Raw genomic sequence first — 13151 nt, forward strand, 5'->3', positions numbered from 1 at the left:
GACAAAATCGGCCCTCGATTTTTTCACTATTTTTGATCTGGATTACTAAGTCATTAATATAGATAATATGGATATCTAATGATAGATATTTCAAAGTTCATTGCAACAATGTATATAAGGCTATAGTAAGTTGGACCTACAATGGGTCAAAATCGGGAAAAATATTTTTTAACCCGAATTTTTTTTTTATCAAAAATTTTTTTTTGTCATTAATTATTTTTTCTAAAAATTTTTTTTTTTAAATTAAAAAAAAAATATAAAAAAATGGTGGAAAAAACTTGTTTTAAAAAATTAAAAACAATTTGGAAAAAAAATTTAAATTTTCTTTAAATAAAAATATTTTTATGTATAATTCGGTGAAGGTTATATAAGATTCGGCACAGCCGAATATAGCTCTCTATATTGTTGTTTATTCGGGTTGTTTTTATCAATATTTCAATTCTAAACTGAAAAAGTTTATTTATTCGAATAAAAATTATTTTTTTTTACTCGATTATTCGAATAATTCTTATTACAACTGTAGTATGTAGTTTAACGAACTAATTATCTCAATCTGCATTTATAATCAGATACTTTCTACATCTTAAATTGAAACATAGCATTTTAACTAAAGTATCACTGTTTGCTTTGCAATAATTTTAAATCATGATAAGCAAAATTGCTAGACACGAGCCAAAATATGCAAACTGTTAAACATTAACTTAGCTACAGAAAAAACTGTTAAATCACCCACCTCTTTACTCTAAAATAGATTGACAAGAAATTATCTCCATAAAGTATAAAAAATTTCACTTTAAAAAAAAGATAGCAGCACTCTTAACAAATTTGATAAGAATTTCACTTAAGCAAGGGCCAATGATTTAAATTAATTTATGATCGGCTGAGTTTTTTATAATCTACATAAAAGTGTGCACAAATTTTAAAACGTACTTGTACTACATTTAAGAAATTTGAATTATTGTTTATTAAACAAATAGTGTCTTTAGTTATCTGCTTTAAAAAAAAAATAAAATCTAATTGCACTGCTTTACGCATATTAGGGTTAAGAACAGTATTCTGTTTTGTTTTAATAAACTGAAAAAACAAAAACAAACAAAATAACACATCAAGTTATTAATTAATGGCAATCAAATAATTTTTTTTCTCGTAAGTATCGCCGAGACATTTCAGTGTAATAAAAACTATACAATAGAGAACACACAGAGGAATGAACACAAAAAACTATTTAAGATGTTTGAAATGTTAAATATGTTTTATATATTTTGAAACCTGTTTCAAGTGTAACAACGTTATAACAAAAACTAAATAAATAAAAATAAAAGTGCAATAAATTAAAAAAATAATTTAAAAAATAAATTAAATTTGAAACATAACTGTGATTTTCAATATGACTATTACATATTCCGGAGACATGGTGACCGAACCCAAACATTTGGATACGGATTTCTTTACCGATATTTTGGAAAATGCATTGCTAAGAAATAATTTTGAAATAACCACCATCAATTTTACGATGGGCAGTAGTACGGGAGAAAATTATTGTAGTCAAATTTATCGTGTCAAAGTTTCCTATAAATCTACCAACGCAACCGGAAATGATGGTTGCATTTCCGTTATTATTAAAAGTATGCCACATACGGAAGCTACGGACTTTTTAGTGGACTTAAATGTTTTCCTTAAAGAGAAAATATTTTACAATGATGTTTTGCCAAGGTTAGAGGTGTTGTGCAAGGATAATGTCAAGTTTGCTCCAAGGTAATTTTTTTCTCTCTTAAACAAATTGAAAAACTTTTATGTAATAATAAATCCGTTAAAGAGATTTGATTTGTAAAAAAATACATCGTTACAGACCTAGTTCTGAAGAGGTCTGTGTAAAAGCTAAATTTTAAATTCTGTATGTATCAAAACATTGAGGCCGAATTAACGCATTCGTGCTCTAGTAAAATTAATAGTAGAGTAACTTCGGGTATTGTGGACTATGCGTCTAATGTGGACAAGTGTCTTTTTTCAGAAACTATTGAAGGTATGATAAAACTGATTTGTCGTACATTTTACAATTTGCTTGAAACGACAATTGCACATTTGCTTTCATGAGTAATTGATATGTTGGCTTTTTATTCTTGTATTGAAATTAATGCGCGTGCTCAACATTTTTTTCGGCTCAAGTAAGAAACAAAATTTGGTACAGTTACTTGGTAGAATTTAATGTTTGGTTGTTTTATATAGTTAAAGTGGACACATAGTTTTGCATATATTTGGTAAGAATTTAAGCACATTTAGATTCTTAGGTAAAAATAATTTTTTACCACTGTAACCCAAGTTCGTGTAATGTGGACCACTTAAATTACTTGATTATGTACTACTGGTCCATATTACCCGACAATAACTATGTACTTTGTAAGCAATCTATCTAAGACAAGAACGCGACTTTTTAGTTTATATTAATACAAATATATTGAAAATAAATTTTTTAATCATTCATGATTAGCTGGTTCATGAATTTTATCTATTAAATACTAGTCCACATTACCCTCATATAATGGTCCATATTACCCTCCAATTTTTTTAATGCTGGTTTTTGGGTTCCTTACAATATTTTCATATAAATTTTTTATCCTTTGACGGAAAAAATTTTCAACTGCAAAAACAATTAGAGAATACATTAGCTAATTTATTGCTTCACATCTTTTTTAATATCCATATATATTGTGGCCAAAATTTAGAAAAAACAAAATGGTAGTCCACATTACCCGAAGTTACTCTAACTTTCCTTTTTTAGATTATGGCATTCGTAATTGCCATGTGTTTTTAATCTCAAGATTAACATGTACATCAAATCGACACGAATTCAGTTGTGCAAAAAACTTAAAAACAAAAACATGCTCTTTAATTATAAAAAAAATACGTCACGCCATATGTTTTTCTGTTTAAAATTCCAGATTCAATTAGAAAATAAATAAAAACTTCTGAATTCATAAATTGAATTTCGTTAATTTACAATTTTAGTGACTGTATTCATTGAGTAAAGACCACAAGTTAAAAATTGTTAACCATTATGTGAAATAAATCCATAATCAGCTCCTATAAAAACTGAACCTGTTTTTGTTTTAGATTTTCGTTGTGTTTAATTATCTACAGATTTTCCTCATCCTTTAAACTACCTAAAACTATATGGTAATTAGTGACATAATATTTTACAGTCTCAATCCACGTGTCCCAATATTTATAGGATCATGAAGGATAAGAAGTTCCCGATAAATTTTTTAAAACTAGTTAATATTTGTTGACCACATTTTTATATGAATCCCTTATAGTTTCATAAACCCGATGGAGAGCGTGTGTCATAAAAATAATTAAAACTTTTCAAAAAAAATCAAATACGGACTTTCAAAAAAATAGGAAAATATCTGAAGGTTCGTCGTCATACTGTTTCAAGAGCCATTAAACTCAGTGTAGGTATATAGTCGGCCTTAACCGACCATACTATAATACACTCAGGTCTCGTTTTATGCGGATTTTTTATGCGGATTCAAATTTATGCGATTTTTAAATTAACGATTTTCTTTTAGAATTTTAACAGACTTTTAAATTTTTTATACCCTACACCACCATATTGGGCTATATATAAGTTTGTCATTCCGTTTGTAATTTCTACATTTTTCATTTCCGACCCTATAAAGTATATATATTCTGGATCCTTATAGATAGCGGAGTCGATTAAGCCATGTCCGTATATCTGTTGAAATCAACTTTCCGAAACCCCCAAATAACTTACATACTCGATTCATACATCAATATCTCCGGAATTCTTCCGGCTCGGTTGCTATTTAAAATCGACAACAGGACAACCTCGATTTTTGACCTACATCTGGATTACTAAGTCAATAATGTAGACAATATGGATATCATAGTAAGTTGGACCTACAATGGGTCAAAATCTGGAAAAATATTTTTTAACCCGAAATTTTTTTTCAACAAAAGTTATTTTTCGCTTAATATTAAAAAAAATTGAAAAAAAAATTTTGAAAAAAAACTATTTTGGGAAAAAACTATTTTGGGAAAAAAAATTTATTTAAAAATATTTAAAATTTTTATTTTGAAGTATAATTTGGTGAAGGGTATATAAGATTCGGCACAGCCGAATATAGCTCTCTAAATTGTTTTTTATAAAATTTGACCTAAATTTTTTCGCTCGTTCTTTTGCTTCTAAGTTCGGTATGCGGTAATTACGATCTGGAAGAAGTGTTCGGTGCTATCTGTTAGACGGTTTTTATTTATGTGTTTTTTTTTAATTTCAATAATATATTTTCGTGAATTATTTTCGGAAGTTGTCCTTATATGGGAGCTATGACTAATTATGGACCGATGGCCATGAAATTAGGTCGTGAGATTTATGTCCAACCGGCATTTTTAATAGATTTATGCTCGTTAAAGTGATTTTCGAAAGCGGGCCTTATATAGGAACTATGACTAATAATGTATCGATCATCATAAAATTACGTGACATCTTTTGTAGATACCTACATGAATTAAATAGTGGAATTTCGGGAGAACATTGGGGCTTAGGTGAAAAAATGGACCGATTTCAGCCAGTTTAAATAGGCTTCTTCCAAATTTGATAGAAATATCTTTAGGACAGCCAGCCAGACGGACGGATATCGTTTAATCACTCAGAAAGTGATTCTTAACTTGAAAGTGAAAGTTAACGGAAGCAACTATAAAACCTTTAATGAGAGGATTTCCTGAAAAAGTGGATAAATTTATAAATACCGAGTAATATGCCAAAATGTTAATGTTTAATGAATTTTTACAAGTAAAAGTTTTTTCTGGTTCACTCTTTTGCTATGTCCGTCCGTCTTTATGTCTGTTGGAAACACGATAGGGCCCAAGCAAAAGGAGCTAGCTGTCTGAAATTTTACACAAATACTCTATGTTGATTGGTATTTAAAATGGACCATATCAGTTCATGATCTCTCCTAGACCCCTTACAAATATTCGTGCCGTGTTTGAACAGTCATAGATATATTGATTATGCGGCAATCCTGATAAAGCTTGGGCAACATTTGTTCCTAGTCTCCATACAAGGTCCCACTCAGAGAATGACTTGAATATTCAAATTGTCTTGTAATAATTAATCGTTATGAAATTGGACATATGAACCACCTTTGTGAGGATCTATACATACTAGACCTTACCCCCATATAACCCCTATATCAGACAAATATTTCATTGTAATAAATTGATACTGGGCTGTGCCGAATCTACTTAAAAAAAATTTTTAAATATTTTTAGATAACAAAATCTATTTTTTTTCCAAAGTTGTTTTATTCTTTTTTTGGAAAATTTTTTTTTAGAATTGTTTTTTAATTTTTTTTTTTTTTCAAATTTTTAATTTTTTTTTTTTAATATTTAGCGAAAATAAATTCGGGTTAAAAAATATTTTGTCCGATTTTGAAATATCTATCATTAGATATCCATATTGTCTATATTAATGACTTAGTAATCCAGATATACATAGGTCAAAAATCTCAGCCATGTGTGGACCGATTTTCTCGATTTTAAATAGCAACCGGGCCGGAAGAATTCGGGAGATATTGATGTATGAATCGTGTATGTAAGTTATTTGGGGGCTTCGGAAAGTTGATTTCAACAGACAGACGTAGATGGCTTAATCGACTCCGCTATCTATTAGGAACCAGAATATATATACTTTATAGGGTCGTAAAATTATATTGTGGAAATTACAAACGGAATGAGAAACTATACCCTTCTCACGAAGGTGAAGGGTATAAAAATGATTTACGATAATAGTTTTAGCATGCTTAAGTACCTCCGTAAGAAAAACATTTGAAAAATATTTGTATGCAATTCTCCTAAATGATTGATTTTACTCGTATTTATGAAACCTCTCTTAATTCTAGACTTTATCACTCTCTAAAAACACCCGTCAACACTTTGGTATTTGAAGATTTGGCTGTAAGTAAATTTGAAATGGCCTCCCGAGAAAAGGGTTTGGATCTAGCACACAGTCTTATGGTTATGAACAAATTGGGAAAATATCATGCAGCCTCAGTTAAGCTATTTAAAAAGGTAACACAGTATTATACATTTAAAACCCAATTAAAACTCCTATTAAATCTTAAATAAATTTCTTTTATTCTCTGCCAACAATAAGGTTCCCGAGTTACAAAAATGTTTTAATGGGGGCATGTTAGCCGATGTTGGTTTAAATAAAGACGAAGGCATGATTATGACATTTTTCGGTAACAATATTAAAGCTCTCATTGAGTTAATCGAAACCTGGAAGGGCTATGAAAAAATTACACAAAAAATAAAAACTTATGCGAAAAACTTGAAGAACAACCTAAGCCGCAGTGGAGCCGTTGAGGAAAATTCATTTTGTGTTTTAAATCATGGTGATTTGTGGGTCAACAATATACTTTTCAAGTATGATGATCAACAAAAACTTAACGATTTGAATTTTGTTGATTTTCAAATGTCTGTTTGGAATTCCCCCGGCATTGATTTGAATTATTTCTTTTATACCAGTATTGAGTTGGATATTTTAAAAAATAAATTGGATGTGCTTATAAAGGAATATCATAGATCATTAAGTGAAACTATGAAGGAGTTGGGCATTAAAGAAATACCCACCTATCAAGATATATACAATGAAGTTCAAAAGCGACAGTTGTATGGCTTCTTTGCTAATTATGGTGTTTTTCCGGTGATATGCCAGGACAAGGAACATTCGCAGGATAGTAATTTGGAGAATTTCAAAGATGAAGAATTCGCTAAACAAAAGTTAAAGAAAATATTTGGCTCCAAACGTTTAGAGGCAACTTATCGTTATACTTTGGAAAAGTTCGATAAAATGGGAATATTTGATTAAGTAATGAAGAGCATATTTCAAATGAACTCCGAAATACCTAAAAGTTTTAATTAATTGATGCACCAACATTTTCACGTTCAAAAACTAAAGTTAACATGTAATAAAATTAGTTAAAAACTTCAAATTTAAGCCAAGAAAATGTTACTATACATAACGTATTTCAGTCTTATTTGAATTACTTTAAAAACAGTACTTTTAGAGCAAAACAATTTGTTAATCTAAAAGGATTTAAAAGTTTGTTTGATATAACAAACTTAAATGCATGTATTTCAACTCAATAGTAAATATTATTTCATATTTAGTTAGTATATAAATACTAATATGAATGTTGTTTTGCACTTTAAACTTTAGAATTAGATACTAATAATACATTGAAATAATTTACGTTTTTATACACGAAATTAATTTATAATTAAGTAAATTTATGTACTTATATTCTCAACTGACAATGTAACACTATATTAAGTTATTAACAATGAAATTGAAATCTATTTTTATAAATAAATTCTACACACTTTAACACAATAAATTGTATATGAAATGCATTTTCTTTTGTTCGAAAATATTATAGGGTTTTCCTCAATATTGCGGAAAACAAACACTATAAAATGACTTGTATTAATATAAATATAACTTACAATTTAAAAACTAGCATCATTTCCACAATGGAAATTCAATACGATAAAACGGTGGTTGTCATACCAAAACATTTAAATGTGGATTTTTTCGAAGAAATTGTCGAAAATGCCGTGCAAGAAGCCAATCCTCGTATTAAAAGGATTTTCATGAAAATGGGCAGTAGTGCGGGCGATAATTATTGTAGCCTTATCTATCGTGTCTTGATTACGTATTCGTTAAGTGACGACTCGTGTCCGGAGAATACAATTTCGGTAATTATTAAAAGTATGCCGGTTACTAAATCAATTGATTTTCTGGAGGATATGAAAGTGTTTTTAAAGGAGAAAGTATTTTATTATCATGTTTTGCCTATAATGGAAATTTTCACACATGATCGCAGACAATTTGGTGCTAAGTAAGTCATATTTGGTCGATTCACAAATTATCCTATCATGTCATATTGTCATAATGTTGTAATATTTCACGACTCGACTCCGCTAAATCGACTCTTAGACTTTCGGCACCGGTCTCTGCTGGTTGGTTGCGATAACACAATAATACAACATACAGAGTAGTATTATTGTAGGATATTTTTAGCTGGAAGGCAATAACAATATTTTCAAACCATTGTGAAATATTAGAACAATACGACATGATAGGATGGATACCTTGTGAATCGATTAGTTGTGTTGTTAATGAAACAAATCTATTTATATATTTTTTAATTCTTTGATTGATTTAGACTCTATCAGTGTTTGAAGAAGCCCATAAATACTTTAGTTTTCCAAGATTTGGGATCTCTGGGTTATGGTTTAGCTTCTCGAGAGTTGGGTATGGATGAAAATCATGCTTCGTTGGTGTTAAGACGTTTAGCACAATTTCACAGTATTTCCCTTGTGGTTAAACAGAAGGTAAGTATGATTGCATTATTATTTGGAAACCTTAAATAGCAGTATTCTAAATGAAAACTATGTGGAGCAGGAATACCTAACTATTATTTCAGAATGAAGAAAACACTTCCTTTAGAGCTCACAACATACCGAGATAGGCATATGAGTATACCCGAAATGGGTATGTGCCCTATAACTACCCATCTACTCAACATAATCTATGCTACATCAACGAATTGTTACTTCAATATTTTCATTTAGAGGATATACCAAAAATTTTAAGTAGTTTCAATTACATTCTCAATTGAATCAATTACTCAAGTGCTCAAAACCCAAATTATATTTAAAATCACCCATTGAACAGAAAGAAATATGTATATTAGAAACAATACGATATTGTTTTCAATTAAAATATGAGAACTTAGTTCCCAAGTGAAGCGTATCCCAGAGAGAGCGTTCTGCTTTGATCGAAGCAAATAGTAATCGGACGGGCCAAGGTCTGGACTATAGGGTGGGTGAGGCAAAACTTCCCAACCACTTCATTCTAATGATGGAATATTACAGTTTCATGTCTGGCTGCATATCCTGGGAGTAGCAGTTGTGTTCGGTACAGGTTCCATGAGATGGTCTGACCAGATTTCAGCAGCTCATTACCTTGGACATTACCAGATCATTACCTTGGGTATTTGGCTTTGGTGTCGATTCGGCTGTTTGGTCGGGCTTCACATACGATCTCATACGCTTAGGGTTATCGTAATGGATCCATTTTTCGTCGCAACTAATGTTTGGGTGTAAAAATTTATTTCTTTTATAGCGTTCAAGCATCATTTCGGACTAGCAAAATCGTCTTTCAAGGTCTCTCGGCTTTAATTCGTATGGTACCCAATTTCCCAGCTTTTAGATGAATCTTGTTGGTCGCAAAAGTTTTGAAATGTCTGCTTAAGTAGCTCCCAATGATTTTGCAAGCTCTTGTCGAGTTTTACAACAACCTTCATGGAGTAATGCCTCCAATTCTTGGTCTTTAAACCTTTTCGACGAATTACCTTAGCGCCATGAATATTTGGCTTTGGTGTCGATTCGGCTGTTTGGTCGGGCTTCACATACGATCTCATACGCTTAGTGTTATTGTAATGGATCCATTTTTCGTCGCAACTAATGTTTCGGTGTAAAAATTTATTTCTTTTATAGCGTTCAAGCATCATTTCGGACTAGCAAAATCGTCTTTCAAGGTCTCTCGGCTTTAATTCGTATGGTACCCAATTTCCCAGCTTTTAGATGAATCTTGTTGGTCGCAAAAGTTTTGAAATGTCTGCTTAAGTAGCTCCCAATGATTTTGCAAGCTCTTGTCGAGTTTTACAACAACCTTCATGGAGTAATGCCTCCAATTCTTGGTCTTTAAACCTTTTCGACGAATTACCTTAGCGCCATGAATATTTGGCTTTGGTGTCGATTCGGCTGTTTGGTCGGGCTTCACATACGATCTCATACGCTTAGTGTTATTGTAATGGATCCATTTTTCGTCGCAACTAATGTTTCGGTGTAAAAATTTATTTCTTTTATAGCGTTCAAGCATCATTTCGGACTAGCAAAATCGTCTTTCAAGGTCTCTCGGCTTTAATTCGTATGGTACCCAATTTCCCAGCTTTTAAATGAAACCTGTTGGTCGCAAAAGTTTTGAAATGTCTGCTTAAGTAGCTCCCAATGATTTTGCAAGCTCTTGTCGAGTTTTACAACAACCTTCATGGAGTAATTCTTGGTCTTTAAACCTTTTCGACGATTTTTGTCTTCCGTGTGAACACATTCACCATAAGCTTTGGTGAGCAATCGGCGTGCTTTAGGGGCACTTTTTCAAATTAAAGAAGTAATTCAAAACTTCCCCAACTTTTGAGGGTACAAAATTCGAAATTATTAAAGAGTTGTCACGGTTTCATGTCTTGCCGCACATTTTAGGCTTTTTCGTCCAATGATCGCTTCAAACGAATCAGTTGCGTTTGGTACAGGTTTCCTGTGATGGTCTGGCCAGATTTCAACAGCTCATAATAGATATGATAGGACCCTTTTGCTTTGGTATTGATTCGGCTGATTTATCGGGCTTCACATACGATCTGTTACTCTTCGAGTATAGTAATGAATCCATTTTCATCTCAAGTAATGATTCGGTGAAAAAATATTTTATGTTATAGCGTTCAATCGGACATGCAAAGTCTTTCAAGGTCTCCCGGCTTCAATTCGTATGGTAACCAATTTCCCTGATTTTGGATGAATCCTGCTGCTCGCAAACGTCTTTACTTCCAATTCTTGGTCTTCACATTTTTTGACTGGCCTGGACGATCGTTGTCTTCCTTGTCAAAATCACCTAAACCGAACAAACCATCTCTCGCATATTGAAACCAATGGAACATATTCACCATAAGCTTTGGTGAGCTTATGGTAAAGCAATACTTTCCGCATATGACGTTTTGTTGGCACAAAAAAAACATTGTGGTTAACCCGGGAATGAAAAGATTTTTTAAGTTCCTCCCGGGAAAGAAAAAAGACCGGGAAATAGCTTGAACATTGTTTAACCACTTTAATTTTATATGACTATGAAGAACCTGTGTACCAAGTTTTAACAAATTTAGATCGGATAAGGTCCGATGTATTGTCGAACATTTGTGTTCTGTTTCTTAAAAATCTAATTAGTTTCGTTAATTCAGTTAACGCACAATAACGCTCCAGCTTCCCAATGTTTTTTTTATAAAGATTATCCGAAATTAGTTATTGCGGCAGAAAACATTAATTCCATCATCGTACACAAAAAAATCTATAAAATCTAAAACAATTAAATTTTTCTTTTAGGATCCCACTATCTTCAAATGTTTCAACTCGGGCATTTTGGCTAAAGGCGCCATACAACGTGACAACAGTACATTCTATTGTCTCATCAAAGCGAGTTGTCAAGCATTAATTGATTTGGCGAAAACTTGGAAAGGCTACGAAGCAATAGTCAGCAAATTAGAGAATCATATGCTAAACTTACGCCACAAACTTAGTGAAATGCAAAAGCCACAAGAGGGTGATTTTGAGGTGCTAAATCATGGTGATATGTGGGTCAACAATATGATGTTTAAATATGATGAACAAAATTCAACACAGCCCCAAGATGTGGTATTTGTGGACTTTCAAATGAGTATCTGGGGTAGTCCGGGAATTGATTTGAATTACTTCTTCTACACCAGTCTACCGGTGCAGTTGTTAAAAGAGAAGCGTGAACATTTCATCGAAATTTACTATGATGAATTACAAAAATCCCTTAAGTTATTGAATTATGAGAAGGTGCCTTCGTTTCAACAAATATGCGACGAGGTAAGACAGCGAGCATTGTTTGGTTTCTTCGCGAATCATGCCATTTATCCCATAATCAGTATTGATAAGGATATAGCCGCAGACAGTACGTTTGAAAATTTCGCTGATCGTGAATTTGCCAAAAAGAAATTTAAACAAATTTTGGATCAACAAAAACTTAAGGACATGTACGCTTACACGCTGCAACATTTCAATGAGATGAAAGTGTTTGATTAACACTTGAATTTTTGTGCCTGGAACATTCGTTTTGTTGGCTGGCGACAAATGCATTCATTCATTCAATCGTTCGTTCAATTAAAGTTAAAGTGTATTTTTAAATGGTGTTGGTTGCAAAAATACTATATATGTTTGTATATATATTGTGCATTTTAGTTTAGTTAAAGTTTAAATAATATCAGGTGTCAAATAGAGTATTGTAATTGCTTAAATTAAACTTTAAATTGTTTTTAAAGTGGCAGTGGATTTTTTTATTGGTTCATGTTGAATTTTATTTGGTATTGGGAGATTTTGCATATTTAGCTGGTAGAGTTAAAAGTGGTAAGTATGTTGGGTTTATCGTTTTGGTTGTTGGGAATGGAAATGACTTTTGACGAATTCAAAACAAATGGGATTAATTAGATTCACCAAAATTAAAAAAATCATTTCTTGATATTGAAAAGAAAAGATTTTCGAAATTCGAGAGATTTACTATTCAAAAAGCAAGAGTAGTCCAGATGTAACAATTAATGTTCAAGTATATGAATAAAAGATTTTAGTTTTTAGGCCGAAAATTGGAAATTAGTTCTCGAACTGTTATCCGCTGGACAAATATGGTCAATCTTCCCGCGTTCCCGAAATAAAAATGTTCTCTTTTCGAATATATCCAATACAATTTAAGAGTGATGAAACGAGTTTTCATTTAGCCTGCCAATCAATCTCAATCCCACAGAAAACTTATATGAAGTGCTAGACAGATTTGGCATTGGAGGAATTGGAGGCTTTACTTCATGAAGATTATTGTCAAACTCAACAAGAGCTTGTAAAATCATTGGGAGCTAGTCAAGCAGCAATTTCAAAACGTTTGCGAGCAGCAGTATTGAAGCAGAGATACCTTGAAAGACGATTTTTTATGTCTGAAATGCTGCTTAAACGCTATAAAAGAATATAATTTTTGCACCGAATCATTACTTGCGATGGATCCATTACGACAACCAGAAGCATAAGACATCGTATGTGAAGCCATGGCGCTAAGATAATTCTGTGAATTTGGTGGGAGCAGAAAGGTCCAATCTATTATGAGCTGCTTAAAACTGACCAAACCATCACAGGGAAACTGTAACGAAGGGCCTTTTCGGAAATCCATCACTGCGCTGCATCTGATGCGCAGTACGTTCTAAAATGCAAAAGTAGGCAACACTGCAAATGTC

General features: G+C 32.0%; 3 protein-coding genes across 3 annotated transcripts; all 3 read left to right on the forward strand.

Moving 5' to 3' along the window:
- Positions 1-1173: 1173 nt before the first annotated feature.
- LOC135957034 (uncharacterized) lies at positions 1174-7433 on the forward strand. Its single transcript, XM_065507689.1, has 3 exons — positions 1174-1755; positions 5922-6090; positions 6176-7433. The coding sequence occupies exons 1-3, from the start codon at positions 1388-1390 to the stop codon at positions 6890-6892; spliced, it is 1254 nt and encodes a 417-aa protein (XP_065363761.1). The 5' UTR covers positions 1174-1387; the 3' UTR covers positions 6893-7433.
- A 124-nt stretch (positions 7434-7557) lies between these two features.
- Positions 7558-9612, forward strand: LOC135958291 (uncharacterized). The gene is made up of 3 exons (XM_065509191.1): positions 7558-7925; positions 8253-8421; positions 9589-9612. Exons 1-3 carry the CDS (start codon positions 7558-7560, stop codon positions 9610-9612), a joined length of 561 nt encoding a protein of 186 aa, XP_065365263.1.
- A 1644-nt stretch (positions 9613-11256) lies between these two features.
- LOC135959058 (uncharacterized) lies at positions 11257-12083 on the forward strand. The gene has a single exon (XM_065510061.1). The coding sequence runs from the start codon at positions 11407-11409 to the stop codon at positions 11959-11961; it is 555 nt and encodes a 184-aa protein (XP_065366133.1). The 5' UTR covers positions 11257-11406; the 3' UTR covers positions 11962-12083.
- Positions 12084-13151: the final 1068 nt, after the last annotated feature.

This window comes from Calliphora vicina, chromosome 4, assembly GCF_958450345.1.
Source record: "Calliphora vicina chromosome 4, idCalVici1.1, whole genome shotgun sequence".
Taxonomy (NCBI): Eukaryota; Metazoa; Arthropoda; class Insecta; order Diptera; family Calliphoridae; genus Calliphora; species Calliphora vicina.